Source organism: Neodiprion lecontei, chromosome 1, assembly GCF_021901455.1.
Source record: "Neodiprion lecontei isolate iyNeoLeco1 chromosome 1, iyNeoLeco1.1, whole genome shotgun sequence".
Taxonomy (NCBI): domain Eukaryota; kingdom Metazoa; phylum Arthropoda; class Insecta; order Hymenoptera; family Diprionidae; genus Neodiprion; species Neodiprion lecontei.
The window spans coordinates 6,564,258-6,582,247 of NC_060260.1; the positions used below are offsets into that span (position 1 = coordinate 6,564,258).

General features: G+C 45.7%; 2 protein-coding genes across 2 annotated transcripts; one reads left to right on the top strand and one right to left on the bottom strand.

The window, feature by feature from the left end:
• The first annotated feature begins 2,820 nt into the window (after positions 1-2,820).
• On the top strand, positions 2,821-8,227 carry LOC107223108 (nuclear receptor subfamily 2 group E member 1). The gene is made up of 4 exons (XM_015662691.2): positions 2,821-2,908; positions 6,528-6,764; positions 6,852-7,081; positions 7,476-8,227. Exons 1-4 carry the CDS (start codon positions 2,821-2,823, stop codon positions 8,151-8,153), a joined length of 1,233 nt encoding a protein of 410 aa, XP_015518177.1. The 3' UTR covers positions 8,154-8,227.
• An 8,220-nt stretch (positions 8,228-16,447) lies between these two features.
• Positions 16,448-17,844, bottom strand: LOC107223107 (gamma-gliadin-like). Its single transcript, XM_015662690.2, has 3 exons — positions 17,722-17,844; positions 17,004-17,070; positions 16,448-16,938 (listed from the first exon to the last, which is right to left on the bottom strand). The coding sequence occupies exons 1-3, from the start codon at positions 17,731-17,733 to the stop codon at positions 16,508-16,510; spliced, it is 510 nt and encodes a 169-aa protein (XP_015518176.1). The 5' UTR covers positions 17,734-17,844; the 3' UTR covers positions 16,448-16,507.
• Positions 17,845-17,990: the final 146 nt, after the last annotated feature.

The following is a 17,990-nucleotide window of genomic DNA, read 5'->3' on the forward strand; positions in this document are numbered from 1 at the left end:
CAGAAAAAAAACATCCTCATTCACTACATGGAATTAGCTATGAAGTGACGGACAATTTTGTCAGTATGTTTATTTTTTTTGCAATACATATTAATAATAATAATACGCACTATTGTTTCAAGAATTGCAAAAAAGTTAAGTAATTTTTTTTCGTAACTTAAGACGAAAAAATAAAACAAGGTCCTTCACTTTATAGCTAATGCTACACAGTTAATGGGGATATCATTTTTTTTTTTATTTCAGACCAAACACGTTTGCGGAATTATTGTACACACCGACCGATATCACACGGGAAACATCAGCAGTCACGAAGAAGAATAATGTTTGAAAAATTGTATATTTTTTAAAGAAAATTTTACAATATTAGTAATTTTTATACATAAGAACATGTATAAAAATTGGTAATATTGCATTAGCAGTTTTTCCAAAATAAAATCCTGAAAATTAGCCTGTTTAGACGCCGGTTACAGTAGAATAACGAGAAACCCTTAAACGAGAATTTCACCCTAAATGAAACAACAAACACGAATTCAAGAACAAACCCGAGGTGACGGAACTTTTTAAGTATTTTTCCCGGTTTCAGTGGTTCAAAATCTATAAGAAATAACATAAAAAACCTGTGCAGTGTTTTGGTTACAGAGTTCTGTAATCTTCCAGGAATGATCGTGGGTGTATCTTGTACATAATTCTCCACGCATTTCATCCCTTTTCAACGAATTTAGAGTCACCGTTTTTCCGGAGAGTGAAAAAGTGCGTCGAATTTCATTCCTGAACTAATAACAGCGTCTATGCAGTTAGCGATTCTTCGGTGTTTCGGTCCCTCTTTTAAGGAAACAATCGAGTCGATCGTTCAGCGAAACCAGGGCATCCCTGAACCAGCGATCGGCGTCTTCTTCAACCATCCCTAGGCGATTATTTTCCAGGCAGTTAAAACGCACGGGTAAATAAATACGGTACGAGGTCTTTTTTCCTACCCCAGTTTGAATCGGAGTCCCGGGGATCCGGGGGAGCCGAAGTGGGGCTAAAATAGGGATAACAGTCCGGCGCTGAAGCGGTAACGAAACGTCAGATAATTCAAGATGGAGTCACGTAGTCAGGAGCTGCAGCATCTGCCTCCACAGGAGGAATCCGCGTTCATGTTTGGATGATCTCCCTGAATGAGCCGAAACTGGGCCTTGGCAATCTCGAGTCCTGCAGCTATGATGCGTGTGTATTGGGTATGCGTTGCTATGTATGGACGAACCCGTGTTCACACTCGCGCAAGGCAGGCACATGCGTGAATTTACCTGAATTCACCTTTGCGTACGCATCAACGAACGTCAACCGCACCGCGTAATCCAGATTCGTAAGGAACGATTCTCACTTTTCTATTGCAGGAGCTTGCAGGAGCTTGCACTCGGTCCTCACAGGCAATGCACGAAAAAGGATAAGCGTTATACCTACGCCAACTCGATTTGTTCCCAGAGAAAGAATGAGAATGACGTCAAGAATTATTCTTATTGTTAGTCAGAGTTACTCGTTTTTTACGTTCATGGTACAATCCTCGCTTTTGTTCTACAGGTTTTTTTTTTCACTCAAGCAGAAACTTTGTTTGCTTATCTGAACGTATGAAACAATCAGCAAATTTTGTTTTTTGGAATAAAATTTTACTTGATCGTAAATCGACTTCAATTTGATCAAAATAAAACTTGCGACTTCTATTCTATACGAATGTCGCGACAATGACTGGCGATGCAGTCGACTTTAGAGAATAGGAGTGATTATCACACAATTCGTATAGACTCGAACTCGCATTTTGTTTCGGACCGAAAGCAAGTTAGCTGGAAGTTTAAGGCATTAATGAATATTACCAAACGTTCCAAATAATAAATTTAACAGACGATCGTATAAAAATAAAAAATTCCATTGCATCGAGCGAACTAGAATTTCTATTTTCCCGAGCGTATTTTTAGAAGAACCGGATCAGATCGAAATTGTAACGTTTTATTCTGAAGTCTGAAATTCTTTATCAAGACAAACAAATACTGTGAAATATCGCAAGATTTTTTCAACATGTGCGAGAAAGCTATTGAAAACACAATCGAATCTATCAAATGATTCTCGGTGGATTTACACAGACGGCGGTTGTCTATTCGATGACGATACTATCCGAAGTGCCCTGCCGACATATGGGCAATTCATTAGGCAAATCCGTACAAGAGGGAAGCTTGCAGTCAAATTAGCCTCGTGGTGACGAAAGGCGTACAATGAGAGGAGATAATTGTCCCAAGGGCGGTTACGGATGCCTATGAATGGAAAGCTCGACGCCGTTTGCCGCTTCGTTGAGGAATGATCCGTTCTCTACTCGGCGTGAATTCATCCCTTTTTACGAGGGGAGGCTTGTCGGCCAAAGCGCCGCCCCTCGAGCAACGGTGAGGGTAAATTTTGGCCAATGGGAGAGAGGTACGAGCTCGAAACTCCGGCAACCGGCCCATCAAAAAGTCTAGTCGACGATCAGTGTCAGTCACAATTCGTTTAAGAGTTACCTCGGAAGCAATAGAGGTTCTTTCGCCTTCGCACTCTGACATCGAATGTCAACTCGCGCGTGTTTTTGTATCACCGGGTGTTTTTTTTTTTTTTTTTTTTTTTTATCACATCCGTATGTTTCGATAACCGAAGTTAGCCGTCAAACTGTGCTTCGAAATCGTCACCGACACGATGTCGAGATCGTTTTAATGAAACAGTGCTATGGTACAACGGTTATTGCAGACTTGACAAGTGCCGGTGGAAAAATTTATGAAGTAAGGAAATAAAAAAATCGTGTTATCGGAGTTCCTCAACATGCAAAACCAGGAGAACCAACTCGGCGGCCACATGTCGATGGCAAATTTATCGTCACCGCCGCAGCCGAAAATGCCTGCCTCGTCAAGTAAGTGATGAAATAGTAATGACATTATTGTTGTTAAAAAAATCGTCGACGATTTTTCACGCCGTTGAATTTTCATCCGTGACGCAAGAGTGGAAGTGTTTTGTTTGATATTTTGAGAAAACAAACGTCAGGGAATTTCGCTAATCCATCTGTTAAAGGACCGGTCTTTGAAGATGGTGTAAAATGTAGATAAAAAAGGTTCAGGACTGCAGGGTGCCGAACGGTAAACGATAAAAACGTGGGGAGGAAATTGCGTACGGGGTTGAAAAATTTTCTCCGTTTCCTTTTTTTTTTTTTTTTTTTTCTACTTTAAACACGCAAAAAAAATCACTTAGCTGCTTACGAAGGTTTCACAGGATTTAAGCTTACGCTGCCCCCTGCTGTGGGTCTTGTCTTATGAACTGTGATGGACGGAGATAAAAGTGCGATTAACACCCGTGTTTGCCGGACAGATTAAACGGACCTCTCGTTCATCCTTGCCTTGGAAGCAATACGTGGCATTGTAAACAGCTGACGATGAGGTGCGGGAAAATAGAAAAACTAGAAGCAATGCCGACAAAGAGACAGAGAGAGAGAGAGAGAGAGAGAGAGAGAGAGAGAGAGAGAGAGAGAGAGAGAGAGCGAGAGAGAGAGAGAGAGAGAGAGAGAGAGAGAGAGAGAGAGAGAGCGGGAGGGAGGTGAAAACCGTCGGATACTCGGTAACGTCAGTAGGATTATAATTGCCGGAGTGCCGGTACGTTCGGGAAGGTGAAATCGAGGGACTTTGTTGCCAAATAAAACGATACCCAAAAGTTATGACCCTCGTTAACGACAAACCGCAGTTGTAAAGTGCTCTTGTTCGTTTCACAAGAGCTCAAACGTTGTACCACCGCGTCGTAGATCTTTAAAAAAATTCATCGCGATTATATTAATTTTGCTCCAATCATACCGCATGCGCAATGCCGGATGTTACTTACGGTGATGAACTTCGTCCAATCGCAACGGCAAAAGAAGCATAAAGTGAAAAACTCTACCTTCGAATACGTGTTCGTAAAATTTATTCGCACGTGCGGTATAAACAATTTCTTTGATCCAAAACACGTGTCCCGTTGGATCATCTTCAATGAAAACTAATCAGACCGTGATACTGCAAATCTGGGGGGATGTTGGTAAGGGCGTAGGTTCCAGGTGAGGAAGGTCGATTAAGGTGAACCGGGAGGGGATCCTCCTCTCCCCCGGTAGGTCATTACTCGATCTCGTGTGAAATAAAGCCCATGTGGTATTTTAAACGGCATAATTCATTCGCATGAGAAAATAACGCCAGATGTTGAAAACAGTGCGGTATGGTCAGAATCACCGCTCAACACCCGCCAACAGGTTGACGCCTCGTTCGAAAAGTTTGCTTCCGGCGCCCTTCGTCTTGTCACGGTTCACGGCGCCCCACTTTTCCGATTTTCGGATGCCATTCCACAAGTTTACCAAAAATAGTACAATTTTACTCTCGGTAATGCTCAACCCTTCGACAACGTACCGTGTCATTCTGACCGATACCTTTTTTTTTTGAAAGAGTAATTCTTCAAGAATTTCTCTTTTCCTAGGTTTTTTTTTTTTTCATTTATGACCAATATTTATACTTATAAACTACACCATCACGTTCCAAGACAGTGACGGTATGCCCCTGAATTTTTCAGCTTGATCGGACACCTACATTTGAAATGGTAACACGTCGAAAATGGGAGAGAGTTATTTTGTCCCACAGTGTTCTCCATGATCGAAAAAATAAGTGTGTTCCAGCCGACCGACTTCTCGAATCATTTGCATAGCTAATTGTCCTGTTCAAATTTACTCGGATTCATATCTATTAGCCAGCAGCTACATGTCTCATTAGTGCCGACGTTGACTATGGGTGTAAATGACATTGGTGGATGTTTTTTTCGATACGTTCTTTTTCTTTTTCTAATTTTCGATCGAGGCGGTAAGTAATAAAGCTAAAAAGGTAGCGACAATCCGAATCGTACATACGGTACAATTCCAGTTTACCGGTTGACAAAGCAAATGATCAGGTGTCGTTACAGCGAAGCATGGGAATTTCGTGACATGTGCTGCGAGAACTGGCCGGTTTGATGTAAACCAGACGAACTTGCACGCACGTGGTCTGTGTCATACGTACCACTCGCGCATCTGCGTGCGCCGATGATAGCGGATGGCATGGCTGTCCGCCCCCATTCCTCCCCCGAAATCATCATCCCCCTCTCGCTCGGGGTGCAGGAGGCTCGAAACCTCTGCGTGGGGTTGGCAGGGCAGATGTACCGAGCTTGTGTTTTGTTGTTTTAACTGATGGACTCATTACCTGGGGATTTAGAAAAATTAATGCAAAATATCCCCCGGCCGATACGCCCCGCGGGGTTGACAGAGTTGTTTTTCAAAATGCGTACCTTCCTACCTTCTCTATGTTTTTTTTAAATTTTTGTTGTTCTTTATTTCATTCGGGAACGTGGTGGGTTATTGCTTAGGTAACGTTTCACGAGTCGGGTCAACAGTTTCAAAGTTCTGTTTGTCTGCCGATCTCCTTCTCTCCTCCTTATTCCGCTTCGACGTTTTCAACTTTTTCTCACCCTCACCGTGACCTAAAAAATAACGTGAATATTGAAAAAAAAGAAAAAAGCTGAAACACAGGGAGCAGTAATAATTGCGAGGGGGATACGCGATGCATAGTTGATACTATCGAAGAGTTGGTGAAAGCAGCGGGAAGGTACAGAGAGACAGTATGTAACGTTTATCCGGGTGACGGGTGAAACTTTTATATCGTTTGCGACCGCAGGTTCACCCTCGCGTGATTCTCCTCAGGGTTAAATTCGCCCTTATCTCCTTCCCCTTTGCCAAGTTGGCGTCCATCCGGTTCGCCGTGGTCGCGTCCCTCGAAGCTCGTTCGCCTATTAATAAACTGCTGAAATATGCATGTAAGGGATGGCCGGTGCTCAGTGAGCGGTGAATTATTGACCGGTAATAAATTGTTACCTTTGGGTCAAGCGGTGTAACTTTCCTCACGCGATACGATTTCTCCAGCCACCTATGAGGGAGCGGGAAGCATCGGGAAGAAGCGGAAGGGTGCGAGGATTGTCGGGACTCAGCGAGGTCCGGTCCAAAGATTTGGGCACAATCTGTCACAGAATGAAGTATTTTGGTAGGAACCCGTTTACCGGAGGAAAACACCCCGCGTGAATGACGTCCCGATGAATGGATCAATTTGTCGCCAACTCGCAGCGCCTTAGCGTTCCGCTTCCAGCCTCAGCCAGCTCCGCATTATGCGCGAGCATATTGTAATAATTCGGGGCCCGTTCCACCCTCGCTCCATTCATCCCCGTCAGCGGGCGAATTCCCGTTCCACTCGCTGAATAGACGGACCGGACGTTGCCGCTGAATTCATTGAGCGCCGTTCAAGTGAGCAGCCGAAACACGACACTCCGTCCTGTATCGCGATCTCTTGATCAGTGCCCCATTATTCCGGGGTTTAAGGTGCAGGGCCTCGAGCCTCTCTCGCTCGAAGGTTAAACGCTCGTTGACGGCGAGACGGATTTCCAAAGTTACGCCTCTCGCCCGCCCCCTGCAGTCCTACAAACTCATTGTCTTCGTCCCGCAGGCAGGATCCTCTACGACATTCCGTGCAAGGTATGCCGAGACCATTCCTCCGGGAAACATTACGGGATTTTCGCATGCGACGGATGTGCCGGATTCTTCAAACGCTCGATAAGACGCAACCGACAGTACGTGTGCAAGGCCAAGTCCGAGGGTGGCTGCATGGTCGACAAGACGCATCGGAACCAGTGCAGAGCTTGCAGACTGGCCAAGTGCATCCAGGCCGGTATGAACAAGGATGGTAAGCGGAGAAACCACGAGGCGACGACGTCGTCTCATCGAACACTCTTATCGAGACCTAATTTTATTCTCCTTTCCTCCGCCACAGCCGTCCAACACGAACGCGGACCCAGGAACTCGACCCTCAGACGGCAAATGGCTCTCTACTTCAAGGAGCCTGAGGCCATGATGTCGGGAACGTCGCAACCAACGCCGGCCGCCGCTCTGGACTTGGCGCTCCCCAAACCACCGGCCGAACCTCGCGTATCCATCGCTGGTCCATCGCCCCATCATCCGATGCCGCATCCCGTATTCTGCAACGGAATAACCATGCCCAAGGTGAGAGAAAACTTTACGACCGTTTCATTCAAATGGTATTCGATGTGTTTGTTTTACCGAGAGCAAGTTTAAGCCACTCGAAGTTAGATTTCTGTGAAACTGTTAAAACGACGACGTCATGGACGCGTGTGGAGGAATGAGAGAACGTGACTGGAACGCGAAATTCTTAATTAACATAAGTTCCAAGTGTTGAAAATTGACGAAAGTTGTAAAACAATCTTATTGGTCTATCCGATAATCCAACATGGCACATGCCCTTAGATCGACGTAAAATACTTACGAGTCCGTACCAGCCGATCACTTTTCTTACAACATTCAAAAACGACGATCCATGCTTGCGTGGAAAATGCCAAACTCTTCCACCCTCTATCTTGGATCAAACCTCGTTTTCCAGCTCCCGTCGACCTTGGGCGCGTTGCCAACGATGCCGATGGTTTCTTCGATAACGGCGGAATCCGTCTGCGAGCAGGCGGCTCGTCTCCTCTTCCTGAACGTCCGTTGGGCCCGAAGCGTGGCGATCGGCACGGGCCTCTCGATGGAGGACCAGTTGACGCTGCTGGAGGCATCCTGGCGGGAGTTGTTCCTCCTGGCGGCGGCCCAAATGTTGCCGGGCCTGGACCCGGGGCCGTTGCTTCCAAGCGGACCCCAGGGCCTCGGACTCTCGGTGGAAGTGAGCCGGTTCCGGGCGGCGCTGAGCGGTTTTCACTCGATGAATCTGGACCCCCACGAGTTCGCCTGCATCCGTGCTATCGTCCTCTTCAAGGCCGGCCTCGACGGCGAGTCCGTGCCGAACAGCAGCAGCAGCAGCGGATCCGCCTCGCCCGGAACCGTAAATCGGCTAAGAGACGCCTCCTGCGTAGCCAGACTTCGCGACGGTGCCCAACTCGCCCTTGGTCAGCGACTCAGCAGCGCGCCTCTCGGCGCCCTGAGGTTTGGTAAATTGTTGCTACTGCTGCCAGCCCTTAGATCAGTTTCGCCACACGCCATCGAGGAGCTATTCTTCAGGCGGACTATCGGTATTATACCGATTGAAAAAATCATCTGCGATATGTACAAAGCGGCTACCGTTTGAGCCGAACACGAGAGCTGAGCATCTTCCCTCGATGTTTAAGGAATTTTGTCGCGAAAAAGAGGAAAGAAAACTCATCGGAGTTGAGTTCTCGACTATTTTTTTTTTTTTTTTTATTTCACGTATCGGATGAATAAATTCGTGGAGCTGAGTTGAGTCGATTTTCAACAAGCTCGGGAGAATATTCATATCGAAGTACGAACTGTCGATTTTCTTTCATTATTTCTGATCGGTTTTTTGATTTCGGTTCGTTATCATCGAGCAAAATTAGTGCTACTTTGACACCGTCGCACGATTTCATGTGGATAAAAAATTCACAAATAATTGATACGAAGCGTGAGAAATTGATCGTTGTAAATGAAATGTTCGTACGTAGATGTGAATCCGATATAACTGATTAACCGGATACAACAGACGCTAGATACCCGTGTATATATATATATATATATATATATATATATAAGTATCTAGTCTAGGTATATATCTAGTAGATATATTATCCAAAACATCAGTGGAGCGAGGGTAGACGAAAATATTTATATCGCATGGGGTGATAATCGGAATAGCAAATCTCTGTGATGCAAACATATCACGTACAACGCGTATATAAATTATTGTAAATGCCTTGACCGTGTATAAACTATAGAAATACAGCACTGAAGAGAAAAGAAAGAGAAGAATAATAAACACAAGAGGCAAACGCATGGTTACAATTGATTGATTGATATTTTTCTATTAAATTTTAATATGGGGAAACGCACAAGGTGCGCTGATTGCAATAATTCTGCTACCTTTAGTATTATATAGTTATAATAGTCGCTAGTTAGATTCGTAAGTTTATAAGTCAAGAGGATGATCGATACATGTAAATTTGTAAATAGTCGCACACGTACACGGACACATGTTAAAAAACATAGCTGTGAGTTGAAGTCACAAATATATCTACTATATTATAATAAACATATATATTGAATAGAGATAATAACCACTTTGTTCAAGAATCAAGACCTTACCTCTTTACCGTATACTAAAGGGAAAGAAACTAATCACGATAACGTAAGCCTAAGTTTATTAAAAGCATATATATAAAGTTTTCACTCAGTGGAAAAATTATGGCGCTTTTTGAGCTCGGGCTGCAGCGTCGATCTCGATAATCGATTGACATCGACACTGCGGTCGGAAAACGAAGCTTTAAACCCACACCTATCTATGTAAACAGAACGTATTATGAATAAAATAAAGAAAAAAAAGAAAATCAACTTCAAGTTAACAACCTACATTGACGATTTTTTACCGCATCACTGTACCCCGAACTAACGATAACTTCCGCATTGTGTATCTCGAAGATACTTTTCACTCAGGTAAAATCGACCGCGAAACATATTGCAGATGAAGTGATTCGTGAGTGGCGTGCATCGGCTTGAAAAAGAGTGGTACAAATTTTTTTCTTCCAACTTTATTCCTCTTCTTTTCACTGCCCCAGTAGTCCCGAGATTTCGTTTGAGGCAAAGACGTGTCTTGGTAGCTACGTTCCAAGGGGCCGAGATTCGTTCTACCTGCGGAGGAGAACACAATGGTACTTATTTTACGGGGCATTTCATGGTGATTTGCGCGCAAATCGCCGCACAAAGCGTCTCGCAAGCCCCACACCATGTCCGTCAGTATATTTGAGGCATTTCTATTTTCCTCTTCTCCCTCTCTATTATAGGCCAATGCGTAATCACCGTCGTCAGGTTTTGTCCCGCCGCCGGATCTCCGTCTCGTACCCTCCGCCACGGTCAAAATAAATATATCCATCCTGCCCCGAAAGGACTTCTGCATCCCATCGACACGCCGCAGTTTGCTACTTCTCGTGTTTTCGTCAATACCGCATTGTACGAGATCGTCACCCTCGCTAAAATACCTCCGAGCGACTGTGTTATTTTTACCGATCATCCGCCAATTATTATTAACATATAGACCCGTTACACCCGACGAGATAAAAAATGCTGATAAAAAGCCACAACTGCACCCAGTTAAAATCAACGGTCAAAATTTGCGGACTTAGAAATACCTCGGCACATTTTTTCGTCTCCTTTTCGTCTCCGAAAAGTTTCAATGTACGAATTTATTCCCGAACAAGGACTTGCCGATCATGCGGGACGACGTTGGCCATTGTCGACCTCGAGTAACACTCGATCACACATGACTAGCGATAAAAACATATTGGCACTCGGTCACAGCGTGTCGCTGGTGTGTATACTCTTGGGAATAAACTCGTTACCAGGCTTTTCTTCTATGTATGGATATACACACGCCTTGTACCCTGGGGTGTCCAGGCGTGAAAACGTGCTACAAATATATCGGCGAGTAGAAAATAGGGGATGATTTCTCGACGATGGCACTTGATCCACGGTGTTTTTAAGCGATACACGTTGCATTGGACGAGAATTTTGCGGAAAGTTTCTTTGCTCCATGATTGTAAGGACGACGAGAAAAAAGAGGAAAAAAAGATATATATATATATACATGTATATATATATATGCAGTAAACGTCGTGTCGGAAACATTAAAGGGAGAATTGTTATACAGCCGCTGGCAAAGACTTTGCGCCGCATCATGGGGTAAGATCTTTCAAACCCCCGACAAGGTTTCGGGACTTGGTCAGCATTATCCGCGGACAAATTACTCAGGTAAACAGTCCGCCCAGAAGTAACACCGAGCGTTCAAAATCCGCACCAAACTGTAGGTTTCCACTTTCGTAATCCCAGCCGCAGCCCGAAAAAAAGTTTGAAAAACAAGGACCGAAGTTGCGACGGTTAAAGTCTGGAAAAGTTTCCACGTAAAACGAAATATGAGCTTCATCGCCGCCAGTGGTGATCCGAAATATATCCGAAAACCGTGAACGGGGCTGAATCCAGCCGACTCGTTGTGTCGGTTAATTATCGTCTCGATTAGATGAAACGAGGAGAAAAAAAAAAAAAATAAAAACTAGAAGGGAACTGAAGTGACCGTATGCCGCGCGAGTCTTGTACCCTGGGCCTTAAAAGTCCCTCGATGGCTTCTGCTCCCAGCGATCTGCAAGGCAATGGTGTAGCCTTTCCGGACGAGTGAATGAAAATCTCTCTCTCTCGTTGGCCTCTGGGCCATTGTGATATTTTTCGCGTTGAATTGGTCCCCGGTTCGGAATTCCTCCGCTTAAGATAAAGGGAGTTGTAACAAATGTCGGGCCCATTAAGTGGTCATCGAGTAGTTCCCACCAGGCGTACCGACGCCATTGCCGTTCCAGCTTCTCTGCACCTTGCCTGGTCCACCGACAAAACCCCGTCGAGCAACAGTAACAAAACACTATCGATGACGCCAAACAAAGCTCAGGATGTAATTGCACCTCTGTTAACAATGCTCTCTCGATTGTGCTACATCGATTCAATGCCCGCCGCTGCTGCAGCCTCGATTTTCGACGACGACGAGGACTCCACTCAAGATACGTTCGGGGCATTGACCGCATTGTTTTGAGGTAACAAAACAGAAAAAACGTACTCCATATGCGCCGCCGCGCATTGTAGTCAATTAGTGGTATCGACTGGTTGCCACTTATCGCCCTGATTTCGTGTTGTTCACGTATACACGCAGCACGAGTACATAATCAACCTTGTACTCATTGTATGCCTTGGACTTCTCGCCGTGAATAATTACCGCCACCCCTTCGCCCCTTCGATTTCGGGGGGGTACAAAAAATAACGGGGTGAAAAATCACCCCCGAATCTCACGAGGGTTGATAATTAATCGTAGGTCTACGCTTAGAGCAATACGATGTGCAGTGCAAAATGATCGCCTTGGTACGTCGAAGGAAGTCGAACGTTGTTTGTAACAGGTTTTCTTGAGCTTAAATTCTTAACGCGGTAGCTGGAAATTCGTGACGCCGATTATCAGTCACTGTATCGGGAATCGAATTCCATTCCGCAAAATTCGCATAGAGAATTTCAAGCACTCGCGGATTGAGTTCCATTAAGATGGTACAGGTATGATTCGACGCGTCGTTGCGTACATTATTTTTAAATACCGCGAGTTTCGAGGTACGCTTGAGTCATAAGAAAAAAGTGAAACATTTGTGAATAAGAGATTAAAACCGCCAAAGAAAGCATTTCAGAAGCGTGAATATTACGTTTCGTTTGAAAAATATCTCGAATATTTGTCACCGTGCTGCCGAAGAACGCAAACTCAGCAATTCGTTCTTCGTTCGTCTTTTTACAGTGGTTAAGCGGTAAAAGGATCAAGTAAGAAAAAGAATCACGCTCTCGTAGTAAAATGTCTGGGAAAAAAATGCTTTCCAATTGCAAGATCATTAAATCGAGTAGCACGTGTGAATCGCATCCGTTGACGAAAGAGTTTACGATCCTTTGCCGAACAGCAAAGTGAAAAAATTTGGTTTGGCGGAGCGGATTTCGTCGACAAACGTTACGTCCACCTTGTTCGAGCGAATTTCTGTGCAAGTATAAAATATTTCTAGTAGACCGGAAATTGAGTTATCCAAGTTGTAAACGGGGGTGGGCAACTCGACGTGATTGCTTCTTAACCCCACGTTGTATTATTCGCACGTGAGGGGTTCCTCGCGTCAGGAATTTAATATACCTACCCACCCACCGACCGACACTCGTAATGTTCGGGGTGCGGTGCAGTCGAAATGAGCGAAGCGTCGAGACGGTTAAAGAACGGCAGAAAAATCGTCCGAGGTATATAAAACTCCGTCGAAACATTTCACCCCCCTCCCTCATAACCAAGGGTGTCGTTTCTGCTCTCCTATTGTCGGAACTCCGGTGATGCACCCATTATGTCTGGCTTGATGGGAACAGATTATGTTGGTTCCTGTCACCGAGGGGCTCATCACCGTCGTGACACTGAAGCTTGGGGGATGGATGGATCGCTTATCCTGCATTCGGACATGCTTATTACTCGTATAAATTACCCGCGGAAGCTGGCCAACGGTTTGGCTCGATTTTACATTCACTTAGGCGTTGATGGTTCGAGGCGAAACGTTACCGATGAATTAAATTTCTTACCGTGAGTTTTTTTTTTTATTTCCAAAGCATGGTATCCGGCAATCCAGGACCAGAAATACGGTTCGTTTCACCTGACGCAGGTTGGCCTGCATAGATTAGCGGGCTTCTTTGTGCCCGAAGGAAAAACTCGAGCAAGAACCACGCCAATTACCTATTCCGGACTTGAGATTTCGTTTTTCACTCGTTCTTGTTCCACCGGGTCTTCTCTCTCGCCCGAGGATTAGCCAGCAGGAATTTTTCTGGGACAGGCGGCGGCAAGGACTAATGCGTCTCCGGGTCCGGTGGTTTTCTCTGCATACCTACCGAGACTCGGGATCATTGATCATTGAGGTGTGAAAATAATATGTCTCACAATAAACCTGACTTTAACTGTCCTAATTGAGAGCCTCGTTTGCATACCTGCGGCGTGCTTCAAAGACCGGGTGAGCTTCGGCTGTTACACGAAGATTGAAGTTACTTCGAGCCCTCGTTGGCGAACGCTGCAATCGTCCTAAACAAGGTTCGGATCCGACCTCGTTCCTCGATGGCAAAACAAAAAAGAAAAACGGTAAGAGGAAGAAAAAAAAAAAAAAAAAGAAGCACAGAAGTGCTGCAAAGAGAGAAATCAGGCGTACCTCAATGATGTAGGCAGAAACGCTTAAGGCGGGAGGATGGCTCGGCATGGTGAGGCTTTGTGGATGAGACTTCGACCCTCGGGGGCCACACGTGATCCCATTGTTGACGGTAAAGCAGACTAGAGAAAAATCCAGCATGGCCGTCAGTAAGGGCCGGCCAATCACTGCTCTTTGGATGACAGCTGCTCATCGTTTTCCTGTACCTACATGTACACGATCAGCGCGCATTCACCCCGCTTTTACCCAGGCTGCGGCTTGGCCCCTAGCTTTCTGATTTTTGCCTTACGGAGTCAGCCATTGTCGAAGACTGGTTTCTTGGACGCGGAGGCACGCACCTCAAATCGGACGGGATGCTGCTTCAACGATGCACCTGGAACCAATGCCGCGAAACCTTGAGAGAACAGGGAATAAACCAAGTTCTGAGCACAGTTTTCCGAGATTAGTTCCTCGATTTCGCCACTTGAGCTTATGCAACGACGGGCGTACTAATCCGTGCATATTGCTCGGCACACGGTTTCTTGTTATTGAAACAAATCCCGTCATGTTATCATTAATGCACTGGAAAGCGGGTCGCGTTCGAGGGGACGGAAGAGGATCACCGATATCTCAACTGCAGGGGTTGACGGGCGTCGCGACGCCGCCGCCGCCGCCACCGCCGAAGCCACCGTCCCAGCTTGCCGCGTGCTCCAACCCCCCTCATGGGATTAGGCGCAATTATTGTAATCACACTACAGACCGCAGAGCAGTTCACACGGTTCTGACTAGGTGTTCCAGAATCCGTCTCCAAAAAACGCGGGTTGACAAAAACTTTACAGAGCTCATTGGCGTGTCTTCGGTAATTGAATAAAGAAAAGTACGATCAATGGATAAAGGCGAAAGACAGAGGAACAAACGAAAACACTAGATTTCCTTTTTTTTTCCAATTCTTCTAGATCCATGAAGGATAAGTGAAACGGTTAATCACGCATATCGTTCCTCGCTTACGGTACGAGAATCCCGTATACGGCAGCAATTATTTATTTATGGCTATAGGTATCGAGGACGCAGCTTGGCTTGTAACTCCCATAATTATGTTAGCAATGTGACGAATGACAAAGAGATCGCTCTCCGCATCGAGAAGGACGTTCGGCAAACCCGCGAGGTTTGAGATGACATGGCAGGCTGGTGCCCCAGCTGCCGGTAATCCTCCCTTTGTAATCTGCCTCCATGAACCACGAGCATTGGCGCGGGCTCGCCGATATTTAGACGAAAAGAAAAGAAAAAAAAAAAAGAAAAACTATCAGATCTGACAAATTCTCGATAAACGTTCATTGCCCGAGGTTTGATTACGAACGAATCGCGTTTATCTTCCTTCGGATCAAAAATATATTACATTTGAATCCTTCCTTAAAACGGAACTCGTAAGATCGTTAAAAGCCTCTCCACTTGCGATTTTTCGAAATGTATCTCACAGGATTTCGTTCGGGGTTTTGGGCACGTGCCCCGGGTCGGCGCCGCTGGGTAAGAGCGGTTGATGTCACGCTGTTGGGTACCCCGGTTAATAGAGTCCACGACTTTAATGGACTCGCTAATCCGGCTGCTGTTTGGGAGCAGGGCAGAGGCGGCCCGAGGACCCGGTGGCAGGGTTTCGGTGGCTGCCACATCGGCGAATGCCACCGCGGAGATACGCCCCTTGTGCAAGCCCAGCGGTGCGATGATACCTTGATTCCGGGAGTGACAAATCGACCCCCCTCGGGTGGCTGGAAACCAAGGTGAAGTGGGAAGGGCGAGCGAGACGGGGGATGCGGGGGTGGGGGTAAAAACTAGAACGGTCTATTCATAGAGCGACCGGAATGTCGGATTTTCATACAGGCGAAAATCGTGTTCGCAAAAATTTAAAAACGTGGATTGTGCAAGTACGGTAAATTGTAAATATGGAAAGTTGAAATACAGAATGACAAAATATCGAAAGGTCAAACATAGAACGGCAAAATCGAGAATTTTTAGGAGAGGAATTCTGATGATTCTACAGTTTTACATTCTGTATTCTGACCTTTCTATTCTTTCACTCCTCCATACTTTTACTAGCCAAAATTTTTAAATTCTATAAATTAAGTTTTCGCTTTTTTAAAAATTTCATACCGAAGCCCTCCAAGTTTTTGATATTTATACATTTTTATCCCCACCAGGTTGCGGATTTGCCAACTGCAGGGTGAAACTCGGAGTTTTTTTACCCCACGGAAGGAATCCCGAGTAGAATTCGCTCAAAAGTGCCGCTGGAGAATTAATATAATCTAATAATTTCTCCGGGGGTTGAAAGAGTTTCTCCGCTCCAGGCTGCGCGGAGAGATAGCATGAAGATTCTTTGTCACCGGAGAGTGATAACCCCCCGGTGTGCCGGGCGAGGTATATCTATTAATTCTGATCTCTCCATTAGCGCGAGAACCCGGATTCGATGGTATCGCAGCCCTCGCAAAGTTTGACAAACATTTGTCTCCCCGCCACTTTCGAGGCAATCGCTTGAGCCACCGGGTGACACAGATTTATCGAAGATCCCGCGACGCGACGAGAGAGGCTCGATATACAAACGGAATAAATTTCTCCACCCCCTGCGGAACTGGGCCGATGTATTGTCAGAGAATTTTTTTCATTTATTTTACTCTTGTTCGTTCCCTGAGCGCTGAGGAACGCAAACACTTATATACTGAAATTATTGTTCAAGTTCCTAGTACAAGCGACGCTGATCGGGGTAAAACAAACCGCCGGGTGGCTGTTGCTGCTGCTGCTGCTGCTGGTGGTTCCTAACCACCGAGTTCTGCGGCTGACCCTGCTGATACGGATGGGGGTTGAATTGGGCCTGCGGATTTACTCCAGGATTGTACGCCGCCTGAGGCTGGGCCTGATACTGCTGGTGACTGGGTTGCGATGCTCCGTATTGAACCTGAGGGTTGTACTGGGGTCGGTTTTGGCTCGGGGCCTTAGCCAATTGGGGCGGCGGCTGGGCCGGGATGTGGGTTATCGGTTCCCGAGCCTGTTGGAACTGCAGAATCTGCTTGATGTCCGCTGGAACTTGGGAATAGGGTCTGTAGTTTATGTGCTCAACTTGCGGCTGGGCAACGGTCACCGGATTTGAAGCTCTGGCTCCGCGGACGCGTCCTGGAACGAGAAATGTTGAGTCTAAGAAACGGTTTTGGACCAATTGTTCGACAATGGCAGCTCACCGTAAACGTTGATGGCTTCAGAGGCGACGAGACTTCCGGAAAGGGCCGTCAACGCCATCAGAAGAACCTGCAAATTTGAATGCTTGTCAGTATCTGCTCCGCTATGATCCGTAACGGCAGGTAGACATTTTTTCCTGCGACTTCGCAGGGGTTATATTTCGTATTCCATACGCGGATGCATGTTGTTGCATAAAATACGCACGCACAGCGGGAAAAACGACTGCGTTGAACGGAGCGGAGCGATTGCATTAGAAAGTAATGCAGCCGGGAAATGATTGGCTGCACTATCGTATACGGATACCTACTTGACTGTAGGGCGTGGCAAAGGTCACCGAAGATGTTTCTCATCGTTCTTGTCAATGAAGACGAATGCGTGATTTTTTTTTTCTACATCAAATGGAAAATCTCGGGAAAGGAAATCGGTATAGACTCTGTGTACGAAATTTTCTTAACATCGATACGTGTATGTGAAAAATAAAGAATCCATTTATCTGAGAAACTACTTTGCAATTCATTGATACTGTCATAACTCCTGGTTAATAAGCAATCGAATACCGTTTTAGAAATCGTTTATGATTGATTTGAATTTGAAAAAATATATGGACCAGATTTTGCGAATTTTTTTCTTCTTCAAAAATGGTATCGTGACAAAACTGATTACACTTTTCTTTCGATTTCACGTATAATAATCGTTAATACGAGGGCAGATAATACTCACTGGGTACTTCATCTTGCGAAACGGAACGCGTTAAACTGAACCTGACGAACTGACGGTCGCCGAAGAAACTGAGCCTTATGTTGCTCCGCGTTTCTATAATACGGGCGAGCCTCGAGTACAGGGTGAAATGTAAATGACCACCTCCGTGAGGCGAAGGCGTCACGGTTAGCTGGCGACGAATATTTATACATACTTTATTAGATCCCGGCTTCGAGTCGACGTGTCCTGCTGCATGCACGTAAGTCTCTTTACCTGGCGCCGTGCAACCG

Coding starts and splice junctions, on each gene's coding strand:
- LOC107223108 (XM_015662691.2), top strand. CDS start 2,821: ATGCAAAACCAGGAGAACCAACTCGGCGGCCACATGTCGATGGCAAAT. Junction 6,765..6,851: donor GGCCGGTATGAACAAGGATG/GTAAGCGGAGAA, acceptor CCTCCGCCACAG/CCGTCCAACACGAACGCGGA. Junction 7,082..7,475: donor ACGGAATAACCATGCCCAAG/GTGAGAGAAAAC, acceptor CTCGTTTTCCAG/CTCCCGTCGACCTTGGGCGC.
- LOC107223107 (XM_015662690.2), bottom strand. Junction 16,939..17,003: donor TGAAGCCATCAACGTTTACG/GTGAGCTGCCAT, acceptor TTCTCGTTCCAG/GACGCGTCCGCGGAGCCAGA.